Source organism: Manis javanica, chromosome 4, assembly GCF_040802235.1.
Source record: "Manis javanica isolate MJ-LG chromosome 4, MJ_LKY, whole genome shotgun sequence".
Lineage (NCBI taxonomy): Eukaryota > Metazoa > Chordata > Mammalia > Pholidota > Manidae > Manis > Manis javanica.
Genome location: NC_133159.1, coordinates 133442023 through 133456143, shown reverse-complemented (window position 1 = coordinate 133456143; position 14121 = coordinate 133442023). Strand labels below are relative to the sequence as shown.

At 53.4% G+C, this 14121-nt stretch overlaps 1 protein-coding gene across 6 annotated transcripts in view; it reads left to right on the top strand.

The window, feature by feature from the left end:
* The window catches only part of RAP1GAP2 (RAP1 GTPase activating protein 2), a 211556-nt gene that overhangs the window by 9994 nt on the left and 187441 nt on the right, over positions 1-14121 (top strand). For 3 of the 6 annotated variants that reach the window (XM_073235018.1, XM_037022789.2, XM_037022788.2), the window contains exon 2: positions 1855-1971. In XM_073235018.1, the coding sequence (XP_073091119.1) occupies positions 1855-1971 (117 nt within the window). Of the gene's footprint in view, positions 1-1854; positions 1972-6095; positions 6201-6417; positions 6646-14121 lie in introns of those variants that run through there. The other 3 variants (XM_037022793.2, XM_037022792.2, XM_037022796.2) reach the window with 3 other exon arrangements.

The window sequence follows — 14121 nt, the reverse complement described above, 5'->3', positions numbered from 1 at the left end:
CCCACTGTATATTCATGGAGAAGCCAGCTTTTGAGTTGGGTTTTACGGGAGGAGAGTTGTCTTGGGGCAGGAAGCACGTCGCAGAGGATCATGCCCCAAACTGAAGTCATGATCTTTCCTCCCAAACCTGCCCTTGTCCGGCATGAGTGGCACTGCAGCCAGATGTCTGCACAAACTGGGAACTCAGGAATTACTTTGCTGCCTGTCTTCCCATCACCCACTCCCAGCCCATCACCAGGTCCCACCAGCACTACCTCCTTAGCTCACCTGAGAGTCCCCCTATTTCTCTCCATCTCCAGCACTCTCCGCCATATGAGCCACTGCTGTCCTTCCTGGACCCCTGCAAGAACATTTAACCTGGCTGCCCTGCCATTTTCCACCCAGCAGCTCAGTTGGTCTCCCTGACACACAAGTTGGGTCCAGGAGAGTGACGGGAGACAGACGGAGGCCAGATGCTCTGATTTGTGCGGTCCCAGGAAACATGAGAGCCCTCTCTGCTCTCCAGCTCCCTCCCTTCTGGGAAGTCTCCCCAGCAAATAGCCTGTGCCCCACTCATCAGGCAATAGCAAAGCGGTTGCACAACTTTTTTCCATAGCATTTTATGCAGCTTGTAATTTCATACACACAAACACGCACAGACATTAAATATTTGGAATCGGTAATATCTCTCCTGTATGAAAAGGTAACTATTTTTATTAGCTTTTGTGTCTTTTTCTATATATAAGGAAAAGCAAATATGAATTCACCCTTTATCGCCTCCCCTTTCAAACATAAATTGCACACACTACTCTCTCTGCACTTGATTTTTTTCTCTTAACAAGGTAACTTGGAGATCCTTTCATGACAGCACACAGAGAGCACCCTCATTTGAAACACTTTGAGTGGCTGCACAGTTTTTTTCTATATGGATGCACCATAATTTATTTAACTGGTTCCCTACTGATGAGAGCTTGGGTTGTTCCCAGTCTTTTGCTATTATAAACAATGCCACAGATAACCTTGTCCATATGCTAGAATCTGTAGCTGAATTCTCCAAAATGCAACTTGGGCTACTGGGAAACTGCATCTGTAATTGAGGCAGATGTTATCAGGCTGTCCCACAGAGGGGTTGTACCAATCAACACTCCTGCTGGTAATGTATGAGAGGGTCTATTTGTAATGATGTATTTGTTTGTGTGATTATTCGGTGACTTCTTTCCCCAAGAGGCTATAAACTCCAGGAGGCCAGAAAGTCAGTCTCTTTTGCCCATCACTGTGGGTACTCAATGAATCTTGGATTAATGAATGGATTCACGCTTCTACAAAGAGGGGGTGACCAGAGCGGGAGGGATCCTTTTGTATTTGCCTGGCCTATCCCAGCTTCCCTTATCCTTACTCTGGGCTGGTCTCCACCTTGAGAGACCCCTGAGGTTCTGGAAGACCTAATCCTGACATCTGACCCTCTGATCCCCGCTCCAGAGCAGCCCTTCTCCTGCTGTGAAATCAAGGAGTCTAGCACCTCAGCCCTGTAAGGGGCTTGGAAAATGGAACCTTGCCTGATGCTTGAATCCTCTGCTTACATACCTGCAGTGACAGGGAACTCCCTCCCTCCAATGACTTCTTTCAACTTCAGACAACTGACTTTTTAAAAGCTTTTCCATCTATTGAGTTGAAACCTGCCTCCTATATCTGCCTCCTCTTGAGGAATTTTTAATTGTGGCTCTCTGGATACAGGGTTTTCCAGCAGATGAGCAGGGGGGACATTTGGGGACAGGTACCTCTCATCTGTGTCTTTACAGCAGGCATAGCCAACACTGCAAAGGAGCTCTGCAGAGCCCTGCCTACCCACCTCACTCTCTCCTGTCCTGCCCGCAGGTATGTGCAGGAAGGGCGGTTCCGCATCGAGGAGAGGACATTGACAGCCTTTCAGTGGCTCTACAGCCCGCAGCAGCATCGCATCCTCAGCCGCGCTGACCTTGCGTCTCCCTCCAGGTAAGGGGCCTGCAGTCCTTTCTCCATTCTGCCTCCCCACCTCCAGGTGGTACTTGGGCGACCAGCCCCACTCTGCTCCATGGATCCACAGTGGAGAACCACTGCCTCAGTGGTAGAGAAGAGTCCCAGGGTCCTGGAAAGTGTTTGTCAGCCTGGCTGCGTGTCCAGGCTGGAATGCACTGAGCAGGCAGGGGTAGTTCACTGCCTTTGTTTTCTCTTCTGTAAGATGGGTATGACCGTATATATCCTGCCTTCTATCAGGAAGATCATGAGTCTGAAGTGAAATGATGCAGAGCAGCCTGTATATCAGGCTGGTTTCTGAGGCCTGTATATCAGCCGGTTCCTCTTTAAGAGGAAGAGCGGTGGGCAAGTTTGCTGGGCAGCCCCCCTTTGACCTGGGTGGAGCTGGCCCTGCCTTCCTTGTCTCCTCCTCCCCCCAGCTGGGATTCTGGCTCTGGGTGGGGGGCTGGGAGCAGAGGGCTTGTCCTCAGATTCCTGCTCCTGGGCTCCTGCCTACTCTTCTTCCATATTGTGGATGGGTGTGACCAGCGTTAGCGGTCTTGGCAAGACACCTGGGTAACCCTGCTGCTGTCACACGCCTTACCAAGGCTTCTACTAGACCAGGTCCTGGACCTTCTGTCCACCTCTTTGTACCAGCTCCTAAATTAGCAGGACCCTCACATCCAAGAATGCACATGTCTCCCCTCCCAGGGGTGCTTGCATGAAAAAGAAATGGAAGTGACATCATTTGGGGGTGCACCATGGCTGGCCGACAAGAGGACAAGGGTGATGCCCTTCCTGCAGCCCCCAAAACTGGCCCAGGAGTAAGGTTTAGAAGTGATGGGAGACTTCACCTCCCCAGACATCTGCCAGGAATCCTGTTTAGCTGAGGCATCTGCTCCCTCTTGTCTCATTGATGATTTCAGAAGGTACAGGAAGCAGTGAGGCGAATGGGAACTCTAGATCCATTTCTGCCTAAAGAGGAAGAATTAATTGGATGGTGATGTGTAAGTGACAGTAACCACAGGAAAGGTGACTTGGGCCATCTGGGAACTCTTGGCATCCAGGTAATGGGTGTTCAGACAAGATTACCCTGGACTCCAGAGGTTGGATTTAAAATAATGTACAGAAAAGCCCCCAGAGCTGGAGGCAAGAAGTATTGGGAAGGGTGCAAAAATGAAATTCTGAATGTCCAGTTGTGAATGCTTGCATGGAAAAAGGCCAGTATGACTGCCAGGAAATTGCTAGTGACACACGGACCTGAAGGGCACATGGTGAATTCAGTTTTGGATAATGTACAAAACCTGCTGTGTTGTGTGCCAGTAGCTTCTCCCTCACCTTCTCTCCTGTCCTTCAAAGCTCTTGCCACTACCGGACCCTATCTTATTTGTCTATCTGTACATTGTTTCTGGTGCCCCCTGGAATGTAAGCTCTATGAGGGCAGGACCTTTTCTACCTTGTTCTCTGCTGTATCCTGGGGTCCTAGCTCAGAGAAGGAGCACCTTAAACAGGCACCAGGTGAATGACAAATGGACCTAGTGCAGGCTCGGAATCTGTAGGAAGTCTGGTAGGGAGGCTAGTCCCAGGACAGGTGGCCCAGCTACACTGGCCTGAGATAGTAGGAAGGGAAGAAGAGGAAGGCGAGATCTCTTTCCCATGCAGGTGGCATGAGGCTACAGAGCTGCTGTTTTCTGAGCCAAAGAACAAGAATGCTCTTCAGAGTCACAAGAGCAGAGCTGAGTCCTTAGAGGAGGGAAGCAATCACAAGACAGGATGGAGCCATTTGAAATAACTTCAGCTTTCATACTTGGGAAGGCTACATCCCAGGGGACTTGAAGAGGAGGCTGCCATCCTCCATGGCTGAAGTAATTTTGTGATAGAATATTAATAATTAATTTTTGAGTGCTTATTATGTCATGATGTACATGCTTTGCAGTGATAGATGTAATCTTCACAACAATACTATGTGCAATCTAGGTACTATCATTCTTCCCATTTTTCAGATGACAAAACTGAGACACAGAGGTTGAGTGACAGCTAATAATGGCAGTGTTCCTAACGACCCTGCACACTGCCTGTCAGAGAATAAGGCATGTGTCCAAAGGCAGGAGATGGCGAAGGTAATTTCTATCCTTACAAAGAGGTAGTAAGTCCACAAACCATAAATAAGTGAATTGAGCATCCCTCCTGGCCAAGTGTCAGAGTCTGTTATTAAAGAGATGATTGGGAGGCACTTAGAAAAGGAAGAGATGGGTCATTAGCAGCAGTGAGTGAATTCCCTGAGAACCCATCCTGCTGGGGGAAGCTTATTTGCTTTTCTGATTAGTTTTCTAGACTAAAAGTAGGTTGGGGGTGGTGTAACAGGAAACAGTGGCTCTGAGTGTCAGCAAGAAATTGTTCTATTCTTCCCATCAGAGTTTCGCAGGTGACACAGAGGAATGTGGGCTGGGGGCTGGCACAGCTAGGGAGGTTAGGTGGGCTGCTGTCCGCTGAGTTCTGCTCAACGTGTTTATTAGTTGCTTGGTGAGAAAAGATGTGGACAGCATGCTGGTGACATTGCCAGTGGTGGGCACCTGGGCACCATTCCAACAGGCAAGATGGCAAAATTGGGATCCCAAATGCCCTGGAGGCTGGATTCCAGGTCCAAGTCTAGTAGGAACAATATAGCAGGGATAAAGAGGAAATCCATTTTGGTGTCTGGTCCTGTCTACACCTGGGTAGCTGGGCAAGGGAATCAGAGCTGTCTGAGGGGTTCCAATTGACGAGAAGCTTGGGTAGGGCCCCACTTTTTAGGTTTTAAGAAAATGCTTGCATGTTGAAGCTGCAAGGGCTCAGGGCAAAGTCCAGAGGAGAGGAGGAAGTCCTGCTGTCCTTAGTCTCAGACTCTAAGAGGAATGTTCCTTCATTTGCCCATTTATTTGATGGACAGATGGGCTAGGGGTTGAGCACCTTTTCTTTGCTAACTCTGTGCCAGATGTTACCCTTGAACAGCTTAGCAGGTTGTGTTTGAGGGTGATGGACCAGGCTGCTTAAGGGACTCAGACCATAGGCTGCCCTGCCCTGCCTCCCTTTCTTCCTTCCATTGGGTCAGGCGCTGGGGTTACAGTGCCTGTCTCAAGGCAGACAAGGGTCCTGCCTACATGGAGCATATATTCTAGCAGGAGAGAGAGACTATAGACACACAGACAAGAGAATTTCCTGAGACAATCTAGAGTGCTGAAGACACTAAAACAGGGCATCAGAGGTAGAGTGGCTGGTGGATGTGGATGTGTCAACACTCTGGAAGAGGTGGAAGGCCATTCTGAGAAGGTGACATTTGTAGTGAGTCCTGAAGAGCATAAGGTGGCAACCATATGGAGAAGCTGCTGCTGAGCAGTGTTCAATGGATGCTCGGAGGGGGTACAGGAGATGGGTGGGACAGTATTCCTGCAGGAGTAAGGACAAGGTTCTAGGAATATTCTAGAAGCAGAAAGCCACTGTGGCCAGAGCAGTGAGACCATGGCCAACAGACAGAAGCGACGCAGACTTCAGGGCAGTTAAAGGAATGGTTTTCTGGCACTTAGAGCGGCCAGGATGGTGTGGGCTGCCTCCTGAAGGTACGAGCTTCCTGTCACTGAGGTGTACAAGCCAGTTAAGAGGCCGCCTTCCGTGGAGGTTACCGACGAGGGAACTCAGGCATCCCAGAGGCTGCCTAGAGGACCCCTCCTTTCCTTAACCCCTCCAAGTTAAGACGCATCCTTGCTGAGGATGTGTGTGGAGTGAAGGCCCAAGTCAGGGCCAGTTTCCCGGGTTCAGGCATCCCTTGAGGCATCCATCTTCAAAGTCCGGACAGCACGGTACCCCGGTCCCCACCCCGCGCGTAGCTGGAGGGAGCACCAGAGGGTCTTCCCCAACAAACCAGAAACCCGCGTTTTTTTCTGCACCTCCGTTCGCCACTTCTCGGGACCCCATCCTCCAAGAACTTCTGTGGGCAGTTGAGCTGTTCCCTCCTCTCCCCCGGGTCCCTTGGGCGCCTGCCCCGCCCCGCGCCTTTGTTCGGAGGAGTCGCCTGGGGCAGTCAGTCCCCTGGCGGCGGCGAAGCGAGCTTCTCCAAGCGGGCGCGGCGCTCGGGACCCGCCGTAGCCCCTGTCCCCCGCCCAACGGCGCCCTTCCCGCCCCGTGCCCGCCTCCCGCGGCCCTGCCCTCGCCACCCTCCGGCAGCTGCGCGGCGCTGCGCTCGGCGAGCCGGGGTGAGTACCCCGGCTGCAGGGCCCGGGCCGGGCGGCGGCGTCGCGGGGGGCGGGAGAGCGAGGTGGGCGCGGCCAGCAGCGGGTGTGTGGCTCCCGGCTGTCCCCGGCCCGAGGCCCACGCGGCTGTACGGGCTGCGTGTGCGCGGCTCCGGAGGCTGGGGGCGCGCCCGCCAGGTGTGCGGGCGGCTGCGGGCGGGCGGAGGGCGCAGCTTTGTGCGTCCCGAGCCGCCGGCTGGGCGTGCGCGTGTGCGCGCGGCGGTGACGGTGCGCGCGACTGGGCGGGCTGCGAGGGAAGCCCGCCGCCGAGGAGGAGGGGGCTTGGGTCCGGCTGGGGACGGGTGGCCGCCGCCTTGGCTGGTGCACAGGCCAGGCGAGCCGCTGCGACTGACTGTTGACATTCCGTCCACGTCGAGGAGCGAGCCCTGGGCGCCAGGCGTCACAGAAGGTCAGTGGGTCCGGGACTGAATGGTGATTCCATAGTCAGCCTGGATCAGGACGTGAGACCTAGATGTGACAACGTGCGATTGGGGTGTATGTTTTGAGTGTAAATGCTTGTGTTTGCACAGGGAAATCCAGCTCGTAGGGACGTGTGTGAGCTCGGGGCTGCGATTCCAGAGCAGTTAAGCGTAATGGGTTATGTTAGGGAGGTTGGGTGACTGTCCTTAGAAACCCATACCGGAGGGGTGTTGCGCACACACATCATGTGTGGTGGGAGTGAGATATTGCCCAGCCCCTGTCAAAGTCTCTGGCTGGAGAAGCTGATCGGCATGGAGGTCAGAGGTGGAGTGTTTACAGGTGGTGGTAGAAGGAAAAAGCCAGACTCCCCAGGAGGACCCTGTAGCCAGGCTGGGTTGGTTTGTTTTTTTCCAGAAGGGCATAAACCCCACCCCATCCTCACTCCAACCTGTGCCTGCTGCAGGGAGGGGAGCTAGGGTGGTGGGGTGCTGGCTGAGAGGCCTTCGTGGACCTCTGCGGCAGGGCCAGCCTCCAGCCTGATGCTCATTTCTGAAAGCCTTGGGTGGGTGAGAGCCAGAGAGCCAACCCTGGGTGGGGGTCCTGGGCAGGTGTGTGTTCAGGAGACCTCAGGACTGTGTAGAGTCCACTTGGCTTTGCCACCACCTGACACTGTGTGTGGGAGCTAGTTGAGGAGACATCCTCATGTTTCCTATAGCTCCCTTTATACCCTTCTTAACAAACCTAAGGGCATTTACATGCAAGTGGGGTTTGGATCTGAAAGCCAGACTTGCCTCTGTTGAGTAGCCCCCATCGGAGCAGCCTCCATAAGGAATAATATGGTTGGCCTGGGCCAGGCGCCAGGGTTCTTAGGTTCTTTTCCTGCTTTGTGACCCTGGGGCCATCCCTTAAGCTCCCTGGACCTCAGCTTCCCATGGAGAGGGGAGAAGGCACCCCCCACTCCTTCTTCCTGCTTTGGGGTGAGGAGTAAACAGCTCTTGCACAGCTGCCTGGGAGGGGGGTTGCTGGGAGTGACTCAGGCATGTGAGGTCCCAGCAGTGATTTTCCCCAGGAAAGTCCCAGCACATCTTCGAGACTTGGGCAGGATTCAGGGGAGACTCTGGCCTCACCTCCAGCAGGTGTGTTGGGTTTTCTGAGTCCAGGGATAGGACAGAGTGGGTGTCAGCTAGGCGTGGCTGCTCAGGCTTCAAGAAGCTACCTCTGGTCCTCCCTCCCTTCCAAGGTATGAGGAGTGAGGGTGGGGTGGGGTGGGGGTGGGATGGGGGACTGGTGCTGAAGAGCCACAGAAATTTCTGGGCAGAGGCAGATGCTAAATTTGAGTAGGGCCAGAGCATTGTCTAGTTGGGGCTTCCACTTGGTCCAGGGTGTTGAGGCAATTTGGTGAAAGTGGCCTCAGTTCCAGAGATGACCCCCTGCTGCGGGCACCCTTACGCCCTCCCTGCCCCCTTCCCATGACCCTGTCTGAATCAAGTGTGGCTGAGCCACAGTGGTTCAGAATAACTTGAACCTTAGGGAAAGGGACCCAGGCCTGGATGGTGGTGGCAGCAGCTGGTTGAGCATAAAGGCTCTGTTGTCACTTAGACCTGGGTTTGAATCCCGGCTCCACCAGCCACGCCACACTTGCTGTGCCCCCTCCGCCTGAGCTCCCCCAAAGCAGAGGCTGAGAGAAGGGCTCCTGTGCGATAGTTTATTTGACAAGTGATCTCAGGGACCAGAGGTGGGGGCAAAGGGCATGAAGGAGAGAAAGGAGAAGCAGCACAGGATGCGTTATTTTATATGAGCACCACTCTGTCCTGGTGGTCTCCTGAGGAGCCTTGTGGAATGTGGTTCAGAAGTGCTCTGTTGGGGAGAGAAGTAGGGAAGCGTGACCATCCATTGGCTCTGTCCCCTACTGGACATGGGAGGCTCCGTGGGTATTAACTCCCATGTGCTTCCAGACGGCTCAAGCATGTTCCTGTGGGCATCCCTCACTGCAGCTTCAAAGAAGGCCTGACTCAGCCCTAGATGAAGCTTTGCCATGTGGACTGTAAGCTGTGGCTTGAAGCCTGCAGGGAGCTGGTCATTGCAAAAAAAGATGGAGTAAGAAGAGGGGCCGAGAGGGTTTGAAGTGGCGCACTGAGGTGTGCAACACACTGCATCGCCTTGGGCAAATTTCCTGACTTCTCTGAGTCTCGGTCTCCTTATCTGGGATTGTGAGTGTTAAATAAGATGGATATTAAATTTTTGAACGTGGTGATGGGTCTGTAGCAAAGGCTCCACAAATGGAGTATTTCTGTTTATTCAGGAAGACAGCACCTTCTGGGTGACTCAGATATTCATTCACTCATGTGGAGGAGGAGGCTGGATTGGGTGACCTCTAAGGACCCCCCTCCTGGTTTAGAGTCTGGGGCTCAAGGTCCAGACACCTGACCTGGTCAGTTCCTCCTGGAGCTGTGGCCCAGGCTCCTGGCCCCCTGAAAGGTTCTGTTTGACAGTCTGTGAATTGGAGCCAGCGATGCCCTGCCCCCTGGGCTGGTGGCTCGGACGTGCCTCTTGCTGGCTGTCCCCAGGAGGACAGGGGAGCCTGGCCATGGGCAGAGGGGGTGGAGGGAAGAAGGTGGCTAAGTAGCAGGTGCTTGAAGGAGGCGTGGCAGGAGGGCGGATGCTGGCGTTTGGAGCTGGCAGATGGTTGTGGGCACTAGTCTGGACCAGTCAGTGGGGAGGACAGGGCAGAGGGTGGAGGAGGGCCAGGGAAAACAGAGGGCAGGAAGGGGAGGGAGACTGGTTGGCAGAGAGTGGCCAAGAATGTTGGAAGAGCTGGGCAGTGGGGCAAGATGGGTAGCCTTGGTGCCTGGGGCTTGGGAGACCTAGGGCGGCCAGGGGACAGGCTGGCCTGTGGGAGAGCGATGGGGTGGCATGAGAGAAAGCAGTGGTTGAGGATTATTAGTTGGGGGGTCCTAGGGCATAACCGGGGTAGGCTTTATATTAAAGAGTATGGGACCTAGAAGCCTCCTCATTCTCCTTTTTCCCAATGTGTCTGCCTGCCCCTCCCAGGCCACCATCCCCTTTGGCTCGGGAGGTGCTGACTGTAGGCACTTAAGTGGCAATTGCAGAAAGCAAGTCTGTGGTACCATAGCCAGGTGGCTCTCGTCTCCCTACCCTCTCCCATCTCTGAGTAACGCGCCGCCCCCCTGAGGGAGGGATCATGCAGTAGGAAGGTGTCCTCTGCTTCTTGTTTGTGCAGGAGCAGCTCAGGTTGGCAATTCGAAGATCACTGTGTCTACCCTCTGCCTTTAGGCAAGGTCACACCCAGCCTAGGCTGGGGAGTCATTTAGTTATTTAAAGACTCCTCTGGCCTCTGCAATTTGGGACTCCTTTTGTTTTTAATAAGTTTAGTTAAAAAATAAAATAAAATGAGTAATGACACCCCATCCACCTCCTCTCCTTTTGAAGAGGGTATCTTTATGGACATTCTCTTCTTGCCCATACCTCTTTCAATGCTTTGGTGCCCCTCTAGTGGGAAGTTCTGCTTCATGTCTGATCTCAGGCTGCCATGCTGTACTTTTTTTTCTCTGTTTGCCACAACCCTTCTGGACTTCCACATAGTTATAAGGGGATTCCATTCCACTGGCTCACAATGTGAAACAGCTGTAGGGGCTCCCAGAGCAGGTGGGCTACAAAAGCAAGGATTGTCCTCTATGGGGACCTGGCCTGAGACTGGGCTGTGCTGAGCCCCCAGACCTGCGTGCTTGGTTTCTGGATTTGCAGGTTGCTCTCAGGGCTGGCTGGTGTCCCATCCCCTTAGCTCATTCAGATCCAGGGCTGTCAGCCTCCTTCCTGGATCATGCTGGGCATGCTGCTCTAGGTCAGCAGATGGCAGCAGGCATGGGCACCTGGGGGACCCTGCCAATTAGATGACTGGTAGTGAGCAAGAGCAGGAGGGGTGTGACAGGCATTTGGGCACAGTGAGGTGTGTGTGTGTGTCTGTGTGTATCTGTGTGTGCATGCGCACGCGTGTTGCTGGATCGTATCTGCACAATCTGTCTGTGGCCATGTGTGGGTCCTCTGAGCATGTTCTGTGCGCACTGTTGCGTGCTCTGGCTTGTTGGTGTTCTTTTCTCTGGGTGTGTGTGTTGGCCACACACTGGGTGCTCTCCAGGATCCTTGGGGGTGTGCCTGTCCAATGGCAGGTGATATTTACCCCAGCAGGGTTTCCTGGCTCCCTGGGGCTCCTGAATCTTCTGCTCTGCCCAGCTCAGCCCTCTCCCCAGGCTTTCTGTCCCTGTCCCTCCTTCTACCTTGAGAAAGTTGCTTCTCCCCCATTGGCTGTGTGGATGCCACGCCTTTGGGGCAGGGCCTGGTGAGGGACAACCAGTCCAACCTCCAGCCCCGTCCTTTGAGCTGTGAGCCTAGGGTGATGGGTGGGTGAGCTCTGGGTTGAGGAGATGAGTCAGGGATTCTGCAGGGGGTGGGCAGAAGCCTGGCTGTTTCTCAGGTTGCCATGCTGCACTTTTCAGCAGTGCTTCAGGGAAATATGTGTGTTCCTCATCCATCTGACCCACCCTCAGAGGCTTGGGTACGGGTGCAGCAGTGGAAAGCCTCCCCCAGCCCCGCTATCCTTGCTCTCTTTCCCAGTAGCTGTGGCTAGCACAGTTTCTGATGGGGAGCAGAGTGGTTTCAAGGGCTTTGGTCCTCCCAGGGGGGACCTTGGCCTCAGCATAATTCCTGCACCACAGTATTTATATTTATGGAGCTCTTCCTGTGCCGGGCCCTGGACTGCACAGTATACGTGTATTAGCTCATTGACTCCTCAGAACAACCATATAGATGGATTCTGAAAATGTCCCTGTCTTATGAGGAAGTGGGGGCTCAGAGAGGCAGGTCATATTCACAAGGTCATATGGCTCATAAGTAGTTGACATGAACCCAGGTCTGTTCTTGACACCTGCTCCTGGTCCTCCCCTCTTCATGCAGCTGGGCCCACGTTACCCTGCCGTCTCTTCTTCAGAGAGGTCGTCCTGGGTCATCCCCTCTAACCAGGGATCCCTGCCCATCCAGTGCCCTTGGGATCATATCCCCCTGTTGTAATCCCTGTGTGAAGTAACCCTTCTTTTTTCTTCCACCTCCTTACCCTCAACCCCCAGGCAGGGATCTGTCTTGTTCACCAGAATATCCTTAGCATTAGCAGAGAGCTTGGAACATGGTACCGATGCAGTAAACAAACATTTGATGAATGAATGAATAAATTCATGAATGAATATGTAAATACATGAAGATAGTCTGCCTCTAGGCCCAAGCTCTAAACTCCTCCTCTACACTGTCTCCCACAGCAGGGACCTTTGCAGAGTGGCTGGGAATACCAGCTTGGGCCAGTTTGCTGGGTTCCAATTCTGGCTCTGCTACTATTCTGATGAAATAATGCTGCATAATAAACTTTCCAGAAGCTTGTGGCTTAAAACAGTGATGACGTTCATTTGCTCAGGAATCTGCAGTGTGGGAAGGGTTTGCCCAGGATACTGGTGGGGTTACTTATATCTGCTCTGCCAACATCATTAGGGGCAGCTCAAAGTCTGGGGCTGGAATCTTCTGAAGGCTCCACTGTTGGCTTGAGGTCTCAGCTCCTGGCCACATAGGCCTCTCCATGTGCTCTCTCTGGGTGCTGGTTTGGGCTTCCTCACAGCATGGTGGCTGGGTTAAAGGCGAGAATCCCAAGGAAGAGCCAGGCAACTGTCATCTTCTCACCTAGCTTTGGAATGATGTAGCATTGCCCGTGCCATAGTCACAGATCAGAGAGGAGGAGACTTAGACCCCACCTCTCACGGGGCGGGGAGGTGGTGGTGAAAATGTCATATGGCAAGAGGAGCATGCGGGATGGAGGATGATTGTGGAATGGCGTGGCCATCTTTGGAAAATACAGTCTGCCACAGCCACTTCCTAGGTGTGTGACCCTGAGCAAATTACTTGTTCTTTCCCTGCACCCCAATGTCTACATCTGCAAAATGGTGACACCGCCAGTATGTACCTCATTGGGTTGTTTCTGTAACAGTGACTACATGTCTGCCCTCAGATCCCCCAGCCTCCAGTGAAGCACTGGTCCAAGTTTTCACCGAGATACAGGATCCAGCCCAAGTCACCACCCACTTGCATGTGACACATGAGGCACCGGGCTGTGCAGAGCCCTTCTGAGTTGGGAGCTGGGGGGCAGTAGTGGAAGAGAAGAGGGGGCCTTGAGTGGAAAAGGCCTTTCTGCCTCCGTTTATTATGTCATTCTAATTCAGCAAGGGACAGGTGTTGACAGGGATGCCACGAGGCTGGGGCTCCAGCAGAGTTCCTCCGGGGTAGGGGAAGGGCCTCCATTTTTATCCAGGGAAATTGGGATAAATGAACCGTGAGTGTGCTGTGTGTGAGCAGCTTGCCCTTTTTTTCTTTTTAAAGTGTCTGCGGTGACTCCCTGCCTCTCCTGTTTCCCGCTGCCTGTCTCCACCTGAGTCACCTTTCATCTGCCAGAGGTAGCATTCCCCAGCCCAGCTTGCCGGGCATGGGGAGGTGCCTCTGGCTTTGCTCTCTGGCCCAGGTTGGGGCTGCTCTGCAGCTGGGCATTGGCGGGGGCTCAGAAGGAATCTCGGGCTTTGCTCAAGCTCAGCTTGGCGGCTTCTCACGTCTAGTGCTGCCCTCATTCTCTGTAGGAATGGCAGAATTGTTAAAAGTAGGGGCTCGGGGTTTGAATTCTGCTATTACCTACCAGCCCTGTGATCTTGGGCAACCTCTTACTCTTAGTTTCTCTAAGGCTTCATTTCATAACCAGAATAAAGGACATGGTTGGTAAGGATTAAATGAAGTAAAAACTAACTTCACTGGCTCATGGGATTCTCAAAAAATGACTGCAGTTACTCTACAGATAAAAAAAAATGAGGCAGAGGGAGTTTATAGTTTTCCACAGCTACATTTAATGTCAGGACAAGGGCTGGAACCATGTGTTCTGACACCAGGTGGTTATTGCTTATCACCTGCACTACAGGGAATGGCCCCATCCCTCTGCCCCTTTGGCCAAGGAGCAGCAGTACAGCTGCCCTCTCAGCTCCAAGTCAGAAGACACCCCCTTCCTCCTTGCACAACTCCAAATGGCCTGTAGAGGGCGCCGGTGCCCACACTTTCGTGAATCTCTGCTAGTCCCCAGGTGAGGCTCTGCAGTAGTAGGGGAGGGTTGAGAGGGACCTAGCTGGATGCAGTGAGCAGAAGAGCTGGCTTTGTGATCTCCTTTAGTGAGAATCCCCTGCACACAGGTTCTAGTGCCCAAGCCTTCCCACAGATAACTCCAGGGCCACTAAAGACAATGGGAGTATTGTAGTGAATTTCATTCCTGTGTCTCTCACTGCATTGGAGTCACCTGGGGAGTCTGTTAAAGATGCAGATTCCACGGCCCAGCCTGGAACGATGGAGTCAGAATTTTAGCAGTTGCGCTGGCTAA